General features: G+C 46.6%; 1 protein-coding gene across 3 annotated transcripts in view; it reads right to left on the reverse strand.

The window, feature by feature from the left end:
• The window catches only part of PQLC1 (PQ loop repeat containing 1), a 47,858-nt gene that overhangs the window by 21,091 nt on the left and 12,737 nt on the right, over window positions 1-14,030 (reverse strand). The window contains exon 3 of one of the 3 annotated variants that reach the window (XM_025365602.1): window positions 8,523-8,576. The exons of the other annotated variants lie outside the window; for them this stretch is intronic. Within the exon in view, the coding sequence (XP_025221387.1) occupies window positions 8,523-8,576 (54 nt within the window). The remainder of the gene's footprint in view (window positions 1-8,522; window positions 8,577-14,030) is intronic. 3 annotated transcript variants of the gene reach the window in all.

A 14,030-nucleotide genomic window follows, 5' to 3' on the forward strand; every position in this document is an offset into this window, starting at 1 on the left:
ATACGGTCTAAAATGGGAGCATGAATATTCCACCCCTTGTTTAGCATACCATCAAGAAATCACCATAAAAATGGGCGACCAGCAGCCTTTGGGGTGCTCTGCCTACGAAGGAGCCATTCTCTTATTCCTTTACCTCCCTAATAAACCTGCTTTCACTTTATGGACTCGCCTCAAATTCTTTCTTGCACGAGACCCAAGAGTCCTCTCCTGGGGTCTGGGTGGGAAGCCCTTTCCAGTAACAAACATGAGATGGAAAGAGAATGCTAGAGAGCTTCCTGTTGGGACTGGGACGGCTGGAGGGTATCACAGCACTGGTTCCGAACACTGAATGGAGAACTGCCATGCGGCATGAACCTGGGCGCATCAGACCCCTGCAGGCACCCTCAGGACTCACAGATCACACACTCAGTGGGTGCTCACGGGACGTGAACGGCGTCTCAGTAACGCTGAGCTCCACCCCAGAGCCACAGGGCGACTTTCATAGGGCCACGGAGCCTCCTGGGCCACACTGCTCAGGGACATTCTGGAGGGGAGGAAATTGCTTTTTTTTTTTTTTTTTTCAGGGTTCTTGCATGAATTCTAACTGAGACATTACATTCAGAATTACAGCACTCATAGTAATAGTTTTCAGAAGACTATAACAGCTTCTTTGCTACTTAAGGAGTACAGATGGTGCAGCTGCTTACCTGAATGACTTCTTAAATAAGTGGCTACTACCACTCCAGTTTTCCTACTTGTAGCTCTGTTACAGGTTACTGACCACAAGTGTTGGCAAAGAAACTTTTTTTTTTTTTTTTTGAGACGGAGTCTCGCTCTGTCACCCAGGCTGGAGTGCAGTGGCGCGATTTCCGCTCACTGCCACCTCCCGGATTCCCACCATTCTCCTGCCTCAGCCTCCCGAGTAGCTGGGACCACAGGCGCCACCACCACGCCCGGCTCATTTTTTGTATGTTCAGTAGAGACGGGGTTTCACCGTGTTAGCCAGGATGGTCTCGATCTCCTGACCTCGTGATCCGCCCTCCTCGGCCTCCCAAAGTGCTGGGATTACAGGCGTGAGCCGCCGCGCCCGGCCAGAAACTGTTCTTTTAAGCACTTTGGTGCTCCCTGGAGTGACGGCCAATCCCAGCAACTAAACTGCACCACGCTCCCACTTTAACTCTGTGACTGTTTCAATATTTTTAAAAATACAAATGACTCTCCATGAAAAAACAAAACAACCTCCCACTTCCTTCAAATCCCTGGTCCAGGCTCACCTGGCCTCCTGCGAGCTGCCCTTCCAGGCAGGTACCAGCCCCACCTGCTGCGTCTGCTTCTCCACCCCACTCCAACTGAGCAGGCAGAGCCTGTCCTTGGAAACGGCCCAGCCACCTGGGAGTGGAGCGAACAGGCACCACCCAGGCCCGGAGCTGCAGGCAGGGCTCAGCAGGACCCCGGGCGGGTGCACAGGGGCTCATCAGGGGGACCTGAGGGGCGCAGGCTACATACAGTCGGGAGAGCACAGACAGGAGGTCCCTGAGGCCACCAGGGCCCACTTTTACTTTACCCTAAGGATCAGGGACACGAAAGGATTTTAACAAAGAGCCACACCACCTGCTGCAGAATGAGTGTGAATGCCCTTCTTAGCCTTCGAGACCGGCACTGGCCTCGCTGACCCCCTCTAATCCTGCCACCTGTGCAGCAGGCGGCAACAGAGACAGGGAGATGGCACAGCTGGGGCCAGAGGACGACGCACAGAGACCCACACCAGAGACCCTCGGAGAGTGACAGAGCCGCCGCCCCAACCCAGGTGAGTGACAGAGCCCTCGCCCCAACCCGGGTGAGTGACAGAGCCCCCGCCCCAACCCGGGTGANACAGAGCCCTCGCCCCAACCCGGGTGAGTGACAGAGCCCCCGCCCCAACCCGGGTGAGGGGGACAGACAGCGTGGGGACGAAGCACGTCCAGGGCCAGAGGGAGTGGGGAGCCGTGCTGGCTTCCAAAGAGGACCCTGGGAAACAAACACCCTGCCACTCCGCAAGGACAAATCAAGCAACTGCCGAGACAGGCGTCCACGTCCGAACCCCAGGCTGCACAGACAGACAAGTGCTCGCCGCCACACTGCCCTAACAGCTGCTGAGACTCACATTCCTGCAGTCACCTCAGCCAGAGCCAGGGAGGCCCTGGGAGAGAGGAGCCAGATGGGCCCTGCCGGGCAGCCTTGCCTGCTCTCAGCCTCCTCTCCTTTTCAGGAGCCTTTTTCCCCCTTTACCCTAATTGACATCTCCGGGCCCCTTATTTGCTCAGAGTCTGCTCAGCGGGGCACCCAATGGTGGAAAAGTGAGAGAGGTGAGGCGCTGAGCTGTCACCGCAGCCAAGGGAGCCATGGCCCTCCAGCCTGAACGGCTTCTGCCCGAAATCAGGACACAAACACATCGTCATACACAGCAGAAACAGCCCAGAAAGGCCGCAGCCTGGATGGCACTGGAATAAACGTTTTCCCCAAGTCACTTTAAAATGAAAGTTTTGGGCTACCTGCTTCTAAAGAGGCCTTCAGGACAGTGCCAGGAGTTCGTCCGCGACACACCCCACAAACGATGCTCGGCTGCTGCGTTTACTCAATGCAGTCGTTGAACAAAAACACAAGAGTGTTGCTCTCCCAGCCTGAAACATTCTTCATACTTCCAGCCATCAGGGTTTCAGCCAGGTCAGAAACAACAGAGACGGCAGAGGCTCTTCCAGAACAGCAGTGCGAGGTTCTCCACAGACCCTCTCCAGCAAAAGCACGGCGATGGTGAACATTACAAACAGCACCCACTTAAAGTCCCTAACATGTCTTAGGGACACACGGCGAATGGAGAAAAACTTACCCAAGAAAACCACCTAAGTGGCAGCAGGAACAGCAGCTTTGTGACACTTGAGTCACAACCTGCTTCCCCATCCCCATGTGACAAAAGCTGTCCTCCCAGCAGGCAACTGAGAAGATGGGCTCCCTCTTCCCCAGCACCACTGCAGCAGTGGCAGGCGCCCGAGCTCTTCATCGCCTACTCACCTCCTGTCTGCCCAGGCTCCCTTCCCCAACTCAGCCCCCACCCATGGCGCAGGGGCAGAGGACACTGAGCATCCCTTGTCCCTGCCTCAGCTTGCTCACTGGGAGAGGTTCCACACAAGCAGGGGCAAACTAAGAAGACCAGAGGCAACAACTCACTTCCCGTGCACCACTGAGAGCAGAGCTGTCACCCTCAGAGGTCCAGAGGTTCTGTCCTGGTGATGGCGGTATCAGGATAGAGAGCTCCATCGCTCTCCCTAGAGGGACGCCCTACTTAGAGCAGGTGCAAGTTCAAGTGTAACGATGCTAACAAAAACAACAGAGACCTCGGCAGCCAGCAACTAAGAGGAGCTAGAAGCTCCATGATGAGCTCAAAGTTTATGAAACAGAACCAGAAAGGACAGCCAAGAGAAGCCCTCCTGGGGACTGAACCACCACCAAACAGTGGCCTCAGTGGCCACCCTGCTCAGCTGTGGGGAATACATCCCCCGGGGCATCATCAAATCAGCCGGCAGCCACCAATGAGTGGAGGCCAACAGCTGGTTTGACCACCAGAAGCTTAACAGGAAGATCAGGGAGGGTCACGGCCAGCCAGAACCACCACACCTGAGAGAGAAGAGGTCCAGAGACTGCACTAGTCCAGTCAAATCACAAAACAAACAAGCAAACAGTAAGTCATCCTTCCCCCAGGTGGGGGAATCCGTATCCACAGCTGCTACTATAGTTTACCTAAAATGTCCAACTTGCAATAACAAAACAAAATGAGTTATACAAAGAAACAGAAGAGGAAAAAAATAAGCAGGACACAAACTGCTTTTGAAGAGGCACAAGTGTTGGACTCAGGAGAAAAAGACTTTAAAACAACTATTATAAATATGTTCAAATAACTAAAGGGATCCATGCATAAAGAATTAAAAGAAAATATGATGACAACAATTGATCACACAGAGATTATCAATAAAGAGACAGAAATTCTAAAAAAAAAAAAAACCAAGTGGAAATTCTGATGTTGCAAAGCACAACTGAAATTTTAAAACTCACTATAAGGGCTCAACAATAGATTGAGTTGGCAGAAGAATCAGTGAATTCAAAGAAAGATCAATAAAGATTATGCAGCCTAAAGAACAAACAGAAAATAGAATTAAGAAAAAAGAACACAGTCTCAGAGAAAGATGGGATGACAGGAAAGGGCACGGGCACATGCAGAATGGGTGAGCTTGAGGAGAGGAGAGAGGGGAGCAGAAAAAAATATTCAAGGAGATAATGACTTTTGAAAACTTCCCAAATATGATGAAAATATTAATCTACACACCCAAGAAGCTCAACAAATTGCAAGCCTGATAAAGAGATCCACACCCTGACACATCACAGTCTAAATAATGAATGCCAAAAAACAAAGACAAAATCTAGAAAGTAGCAAGAGAAAAATAATTTATCACTTACAAGGAAACCCCAATAAGATTAACAGCTGACTTCTCATCAGAAACAATGGAGTCCAGAGGGCAGTGGAATAACATATTCAAAGCACTGAAAAGAAAAAAAAATCATCAACTAAGATTCTTATATCTAGTAAAACATTTTTTAAAAAATAAGGGGAAAATAAAGATTCCCAGATAAACAAGAACTGAGAGAATCTGTTGCTAGTAGGCACACCTTACAGAAAACAAGTTTTTCATGCTGAAAACAAGTAACATCAGAAGCAATTCAAATCCACATAAAAAAAGAGTATAAAGACGATGATGTCAGTTATTATAAAAGGTGATATCGGTGCACATTTCTTCTCCTTTCCTCTCTTAGTTGACTTAAAATGTAACTGCATAAAACAATATGCATCGTATTGTTCGGGGGACTTTACCCTAAAGAAATGTAATATAACTGACAATAATATCAATAGCACAAATGAGATGGATGGGATCAAAACTGTATTAGAGAAAGAAAATGACTGTAGATGGCACTCAGTCTCAGAAAGAAATAAAAGGAACTACAAATGGTAAATAAGGTTAATATAATAACTCCATATGTTTGTTCTCCTTTCTTCTCTCAAGTTCTTTTTTTTTGTTTGTTTGTTTTTGAGATGGAGTCTCGCTCTGTTGCCCAGGCTGGAGTGCAGTGGCGCAATCTCGGCTCACCGCAAGCTCCACCTCCCGGGTTCACGCCATTCTCCTGCCTCAGCCTCCTGAGTAGCTGGGACTACACGTGCCCGCCACCACGCCCGGCTAATTTTTTTGTATTTTTTTAATAGAGATGGGGTTTCACCGTGTTAGCCAGGATAGTCTCAATCTCCTGACCTCGTGATCCGTCCGCGTCGGCCTCCCAATGTGCTGGGATTACAGGCGTGAGCCACCGCGCCCAGCCTCAAGTTCTTGAAAGACATAAAATGTATATAAAGGAACAATCAGAAAAATATATTGCTAGGTTGTAATATATGTAGACATAATATGTATAATAATCATACCATTTAAAAAGGGAGGAGGAAATCGAACCATGTAGGAGTAAGGTTCCTGTCACTGGAATTAAGTTAGTATAAATTTGAAGTTGATTCTGATAAGTCAAGATGCATGTTGTAAGCCTTCAAGTAACTACTAAGAAAATAATTCAGAAAACATTATTTAAAGAAATTAAAATGTTACATTAGAAAATACTTAAAACAAAAGGAAGCTGTAAAGGAGCAACAGCTAAGGGGAAAAGGCAAGGGATATATATACAGAAAACAAAAAGTAAAGTAGCAGAAGTAAATCTGAACATATAACATTAAGTGTAAATGAAATAATCAAATCAGAGGGCAGAATTGCCAGAATGGATTTTTTTAAAGATCCATTGTATGTATATGGAAGACTCATTTTAAATTCAAAGATATAAGAAAGTTAAAAGTAAAACAACGGAAAGAATATATCGAATGGCAACCACAGGAGATGTGCATGTGATGACACTAACATCAGAAGAAACAGACATCAAAACAGAAAATATGCATATACGCCCCTAACAAACAACAAAGCCCCAAAATACATCAGGCAAAAACTGACAGAAGTGAAAAGAGAAAAAGATAATTCAAAAATACTTACAGACTTCCACACCTACATTTAGTAATGGACATAACAACTACACAGAACAATAATAAAGAAATTGTAGACTTGACCTAACAGACCACCCTCCACCTTCACCCAACCACAGCAAAACGGACATCAAATATTCTCCAAGATAGATCATATGCTACGCCGTAAGATATGCCTCTATTTAAAAGTACTGGAATCTGGCTGGGTGTGGTGGCTCGTGCCTGTAATCCCAGTTCTTTGGGAGGCTGAGATGGGTGGGTCACCTGCGCTCAGGAGTTCGAGACCAGCCTGGTCAACATAGTGAAACGCTGTCTCTATAAAAAATACAAAAAATTGGCCAGGTGCAGTGGCACGCACCTGTAGTCCCAGCTACTCGGGAGGCTGAGGCACGGGAATTGCTTGAACTCAGGAGGCGTAGGTTGCAGTGAGACAAAGTCACACCACAGCCAACAGAGCAAGACTCTGTCTCCAAAAATTTTTTAAAAATAAATAAAAGTACTGGAATAATACAGAGTATATTCTACAACTATAATGGAAATAAATTTGAAATCAATAACAGAAGACATTTTTGGATATTCACAAATACGTGGAAGTTAGCACATTCCTAAATAATAAAAGGGTCAAAGAAGAAACCTTGGAGTATATTTTAAAATACTTTAAGGTGCATGAAAACGAAAACACCACACACCAAGTATAGGACGCAGGTAAAGCACCCACTTAGAGAGAAATTATGGCTGTCAATAACTACATTAGAAAGGAAGAAAGAAAAAAAAATCAATGATCTAACCTCCACCTTAAGAAAAAGGTAAATTAAACCCAAAGCAAGCATAAGGAAAGAAAGATTAGAGTGAAATAAAGTAGAGAATAGAAAAGCAATAAAGAAAATCAACAAAACCAAAAATTGGTTCTTTGATGGGCGATGTGTATGTGTTGTGTTAAAAAAAAAGGAAGAAAGAAAGAAAAGAAAAAGAAACACCTTTTAAAAAGTTGGTTATTTGACAAGAACAAAAAATTGACAAATTTTTAGCTAGACTGACCAAAAAAAGAAAGGAAAGGAGGGGATCAAATTACTTAAGTCAGGAATAAAAAAGGAACCATTACTAACGACTTTCCAAAAATACAAAGGATTCTAAGGGAATACTAAGAAAAATTATATGTCAACAAATTAGATAACTTAGGTGAAATGGAAAAATTCCAATACAAACTACCAAAACTGACTTACGAAGAAACAAAAAATCTGAATAGACTTATAACAAGAGATCGAATTCGTAATTTTAAAACTTTCCACAAAGAAAAGCCCAAGCCCAGATGGCTTCACTGGATAACTCTAAAAATATTTAAAGAGGAATTAGTATCAACCCTTTGCAAACTCTAAAAAGATAGAAAAGGAGGGGAACATTTCCCAACTTATTTTATAAGGCCAGTATTATCCTAGAACTAAATCTAGAAAAAGTCATCACAAGAAAACTACAGACCATTATCTTTTATGAATATAGATACAAAAAATCCCCAATACAATACCAGCAAATAAAATCCAGCAACAGATAAAAAGCGTTAGACACCATGACCACATGAATTTATCCCAAGAATGCAAGGTTGGTTCAACACACAAAAATTCATCAAGGTAGTACATCCTCATAGTAGAATAAAAAACAAAACCCACATGATCATCTCAACAGACACAGAAAAGCATTTGGCAAACTCTAACTCTTATTATAAAAACACCCAACAAACTCAAATAAAAGGGAACTGCCTTAACCTAATGAAGGGCAACTATGGAAAATCCATTGACTAACATCATACTTAGTGGTGAAAGATGGAATGCTTTCTCACTAAAATGAAGAATAAGATAGGTACATCCACTCTCACTGCTTATAACCAGGATAATTAAACAATAAAAAGAAATAAAAGCAACTAAACTGGTAAGGAAGAATTAAAACCATCTCTATTTGCAAATGACAGAATCACATATAGAGAATCTACTAAACAACTCTTAGAACAAACCAGTTCAGCAGAATTGCATGATGCAAGATCAACATGCAATGATCAATTACATTTCTATAAAGTAGCAATGAACAAGCAGAACTGAAATTAAGAAAACATTTCCATTCACAATAGCATCAAAAAGGATAAAATACTTTGGAATAAATTTAACAAAGTCCAAAATTTGTCATCTAAAATTTTCTCCTCCCTTCCTGTCTCCCTCCCTCTTCCCCTTCCCACCCCCATCTCCCCACACACAGAAGAACATGGATAGGCTTCTAAGAACTACTTCATGCTTGAAAACAGCAGAGCTAGGGGTTGATTAGTTTGCTGTAGACTCGGCCACACTTGGTAAAGATGACGTACACACATGCACAGATGGAAGCATGACAGGAGGAAGCACAGCTGCAGGAATGAGGCGAAAGGAACGCGCGGCGGGCGGTGCACGCGCAGGGTACATACCCAGGAAGGACCGCCTGGGGGCGACCTTGACTTCTTCATCCTTGCTATCTGCAGCTACACGTTAAAAAGTGAGACAGAAACAGAAAGGGGAAAAAGACAGAAACAGACTGGTTTTAACGCAGGTCAACAGCTGTGTTCTCAGAACTTTTTGCATTTCTTTAAAAAAAAAATAGAACAGAAAGATCACAAGATTTTGGTTTTGTGCATTAGAAAATCCACTTTCTGAACTATTTTTCTGCAAACCTAAGCTCTTCCAACATCATAAAAAAGTGAATGGGGAGAATGGGAGAAAAATTGAGCCAAAAATTAAAAGTTACCACGTTTCCATTTAATCTCTCAGGAGAAAGGCAGCACGGAGCCTGCCACAAGCGTGCTGTGCCGATAGAAAGCAGCCAGACAGATCCTGCTCCCCTTTTCCTAGAAACTCGGCTGTATGCAAGCTTTGGTGGCAATACAGCTGGCCCAGGTCAAAACCCTTCAGAAGGCTACGTGATGAAGCTGTTTTCAGAGTACACTCTGCTGTAAAAGGATGGCTGGTTCCACATGTGCACTTGACAAGCACCTCTGCACAGACAGAGACACAGGGACAATGTGACAGGGACCCAGCACCCTCCAGGGCCCAGCACCTGCAATGACAGGTTATGAGCCAACCTCCCCATCTGCGCAGCCCCAGGACAAGACAGCAGCCAAGGTCCTGGAAAACACTGCAGCCTCTAGGTGGCTCCTGGGAAGCCCCGTGGGGTTTGGGATTGAAAACGGTTGATAAACAAGAGACTCAAATGAGTCCTGGGATCAGAAAGCAGAAGTGGGATCAAAGGTTGTGTGTTGCCTGCTCCAGGCAATGTAGACTTAAAATGGAAATTTTGCAAGTGAACAGCTAATGGCAAATACAAGATGACCTCTAACCTCTGCCCTCTGCCCTCTGCTACTTGGACTTAGGGTGTTATTCCACTCACAAGGCAGGAACTGCAATATTTCTACCAAATTTGAGGGTTTTATAAACCAACGGAGCACACAAAGTGCAGTCTCCTCTCCTCCCCCAGGCTCCCCCAACACTACCCTTGGATTCTATGTCCCTCAGCTCATCCCATCTGTTGCTTTGATTTAGACAATATCCTTCTCCACTGGTGCCTCTTCTAAAGACCAAGATCCGCAAGGGGTGGGAGGGAGGGAGAGAGGGAGGGAGGGATCACCCAAGGCAGGACTGCTCGGTCTACGCTGTTTCCCTTCTCACATCCAGGTGTGACTGTGAACAGGCAAGGGTGGGAGGCAGCCAGCTGGCAGGCTGGGGAAGAAGGCATGGTTCAGGCTGCAGAGGCTGGACCCTTCCACACCAGGCTGTGTCCTGGGCACACCCTCAAGCCACCTGGGCTCCTTGCCTGGAAAGCAGTGTGATCAGATCCATGTTTGTGTAGGACGGAATACAAAGAGTTCTGACGCTGAAAGAGCTGCCAGGAATATTTTCAACAGTCACACATTTCCACAAATCTGTGTTGAACACGTCCTCCAGACCAGATAAAAAGAGGGCCCAGCAACATCTTCCTTTTCCTCGACACTCGGCACTGGGAGGTGGTGTCCGTGTCTTCTCCCCTTGATCACAGGTGGGCTTGTGACCACTCCAGTCCACAGAAGCAATGCTGTGATTTCCAAGACTTAGGTCACAAAAAAGATACAGCTTCCACCTGCTTTCCCAGGAAGCTCCCCCTTGGGACCTGGCCATGTTGTGAGGAAGCCCAGGTCTCATGAGGAGGCCTTGGTGGGTGTCCCAGCAGAGCCCGGGTGGAGGTCCCAGGAGATGGCCAGCACCAGCCATGCCAAAGAGTGAATGAGGGAGAGAGAGAAAGCAAGAGAATGAGCTTCATGGGCTGCAGCCCTAGCCTTTGAGCTCCCCAGATTGAGGACAGCAGAGAGCAGCTGTTCTTGCCAAGTTCCACCCAAAATGCACTCACGAGCAAAATAATTGTTGTCCTTCCAAGTCCTAAGATCTGGGGTAACTTGTGGAGTAGCCAAGGAGACTGGAACAAGAGAGACAGGACAAGTCCACAGGGTTGGCAGGAAGGAGGATGGCTGGGCCACAGAGGCCATCACCTGCGTCCTGGGACTTTGGTTCATGTCACGACTGGAGACCGCTTCTGTCAGCACATGAAGAAAGGTTTGCACCGTACCCTGTCGGTACGGCGTGTATGGGGGAGTGCAGGGGTGATAGTGACAGGGAGGCGCCAGCCAGCCTGGGACTAGGGAAGAGCACATGGTCACAGTGGCCCAGGCAAGCCCGCAATGGGAGGTACACAGGCAGACACAGGGATTCCTAACGTGACGTCCAAGAATCTCAATAAACCCCTGAAAATGCATGCAAGATGGCACACGACCCCTACATACAACACGTTTTCCAGGTTTCCTGAGCTATAACTAACTCACCTGTTTAAAGCATACAATTCAATGGTTTTTAGGATATCCACAGTTGTGCAAACACCATCACTATCTAATTTTACGACATCTTCAGCACCCCCAAAAAAACCCCCTCGACTAACCAGCAGCCACTCCCTCTCCCTGGCCTCCAGCCTAGAACTCTGAGGGTTGAGATTTGGGAGAAATTTGAAGTAAATTAAACCACCTGACTTTGAGCCACAGACAATTATTTCTCAAATAACCCCTAAGAGGAACTTAAAAGGAAAAAAGTACATGATAAAACAAAGTTAAACTTTATAAAAGCAAATATTTAAAATGAAACAAATGACCCCATGTATCCAGTTGCTGGTGCACCCCTGACAAGGTGCGTTTGTTTCCCGGTGACGTAACATGCAGCAGTGACCTGACCTCTGTCCCCAGCGGGAAGTGCCCTGAGGATGTGCAATCCTGAGCATACAAACCCCCACCCCCAATAAAACAAACGTTTTCAGTCACCGGGAGGCTGGTGCCGGCATGGTGACCCTCAGACTGCCGCACACAGAGAGGACTAAGGGAGGCATGAGGATGCCACATTCCATTATTTGTGGGGTCCTTGAGGAAGGGAGTTGGTACAGGGCAGAAGGGAGGCAGGCCTCAGGCTAAGCAACGCGGCCAGGCCTAGAGGTTTGAAGTAAAATGGGAAGAATTGGTGTCCACTCATGAAGTATTTCACCTCGCCAAAAAACACTCCCTAGGTCCATCCACTGAAAAAGCCAAAAACTCAACCTGTAGGCCAACCCTCATGCACGCCCAGGCTGTGGTCTCCAAACACTGTGTCCCAGATACCAGAGCTCCTTGGAGGAACGACGGGTTCTAGGTCTGGGGCAGGAGACGTAGCTGCCACACAAGTACCTTGTTATACCACATCCTGTGTAGAGACCCCTCATGCTGGGTGGAAAGGGCCCAGCAGCACCTGACGCGGCTCCCCGGCCAGAGGGAAGAACTGGAGCTTTAACAAGTGTGATAACCCAGTAACCACCAAACGTCCACTTCCCATGTTCAGAATGACTCAGAAACATGCGCTCACCACTGCAAGATGCTAGGGAACCAACTTTGAAAACTGGTAAAGAGAGAGACCTGCATTTCCTTTATAAATTATACCTGTGGACAGCTGAACAATGGGTACCAGCCCGTTTCTCTGCAGAGGGGCTCCAGCTAACAGACCACAGTCACACTTTGCCGGGCGTGGTGGCTCATGCCTGTAATCCCAGCACTTTGGGAGGCCGAGGCGGGCAGATCACCTGAGGTCGGGAGTTCGAGACCAGCCTGACCTACATGGAGAAACCCTGTCTCTACTAAAAAAATACAAAATTAGCTGGGCATGGTGGTGCATGCCTGTAATCCCAGCTACTTGGGAGGCTGCGGCAGGAGAATCGCTTGAGCTGAGGAAGCAGAGGTTGCTGTGAGCTGAGATCGCACCATTGCACTCCAGCCTGGGCAACAAGAGTGAAACTCCGTCTCCAAAAAAAAAAAAAAAAAAAAAAACAGACCACAAACATCCTGCAGCCCTGACGAGCTCACAGCCTCAACATGAGCCCCCCAGTGGCCGCTGACCACACACACCTCCTGTGGAACGATGCAACCATCCTGCGAAACACAAGAACCAAACCTGAATCTGATCGGGCCTCGGGGTCCACTGTTTTTTTAAAATGCTCTTTCACAGAAAAAGTCAAGGACAGAACACCTTTTCCTGTCTACACTCCAAGGACATAAAGATAGGAGGAAACACCAGGAGTGCCATCTCCACTGTGGGGCTTCCCACAGCTCAGCCTGCAGGAGTAGTCAGCAATCTTGTTAAGATGCCACTAATACAGACCACGGGCAAAGTCGAGAGGAGTTAAGGGAGAACCTACAGATTTTTAAACAACAAAAACGTATATACTGCCAGGCACAAGGGCTCACACCTGTAACTCCAATGCTTTGGGAGGCTGAGGTGGCAGGATCGCTTGGCTAGAGCCCAGGAATTCAAGGCAATAATGAGCTCTGATACCACCACTGCACTCCAGCCTGGGCAACAGAGTGAGACCCTGTCTCGGAAAAAAAAAAAAAAAAGAAAAACCTGCAGGAAGGAGACCTGAATGCAACTGTGGGTCCCATCACCCCCAGGGCTTTATACCACCCCACCTACTTGGTAAACACTGGAAATTCTCCATAATGCAAAGTGAAAGCTAAAAAGAAATAACCCAGCACACGAGAGACAGGTGTGGACTCACTCCCAACCGCGGTCAGCCATGGCCTGGCCAAGAGGCTCAGCTCTGCCCAGGGCACCGGCCCTGCCTTCCTCAGGCTGGGCACTCAGGGCCCTGGGGGTCATCTCCCTCCAGTGATGAGGGAGATGGGAGATGAGGGAGATGACGGAGTGATCAGGCCCCAACCCTGACTCACAACGAAAAAGGGCGTGGGAAAACGTCTCAGTGGAATGAGGGTTTCTTTTTAAAGTCTGATCACAATTTTGAAATTTATGCCAATTTTGTGAAAGGAGACTGTAGAAGAAAAAAGGAAGAGACTTGGAAGCACGCCACGGCGTTCAGAGTAGTCACCTCTGGAGGGTGGGGTGGAAGGTGGTTTTTTGTTTTGTTTTGTTTTGTTTTTTTAAGATGGAGTCTCGCCCTGTGGTCCAGGCTGCAGTGCAATGGCCCAATCTTGGCTCACTGCAACCTCCACCTCCTGGGTTCAAGTGATTCTCCCACCTCAGCCTTCTGAGTAGCTGGGATTACAGGCATGCGTCACCACGCCCAGCTAATTTTTTGTATCTTTAGTAGAGACGGGGTTTCACCATGTTGGCCAGGCTGGTCTCGATCTCCTGACCTCGTGATCCGCCCACCTTGGCCTCCCAAAGTGCTGGGATTACAGGCATGAGCCACCGTGCCCGGCCAGAAGTTATTTTACTTTATATCTGTCTTCCCCAAATGTCTACCATGAGCATGCACTGTTCTTTATAATCAGACAACAAATAATGCATTTAATTGTTTAAGTAATCTACTCTTTCTTAATACCATTTATGTTTCTTTTATATTAACTTTCTTTTTTTTTTTTTTTTTTTTTTTTTTTTTTTTTTTT

This window comes from Theropithecus gelada, chromosome 18 (assembly GCF_003255815.1).
Source record: "Theropithecus gelada isolate Dixy chromosome 18, Tgel_1.0, whole genome shotgun sequence".
NCBI lineage: Eukaryota > Metazoa > Chordata > Mammalia > Primates > Cercopithecidae > Theropithecus > Theropithecus gelada.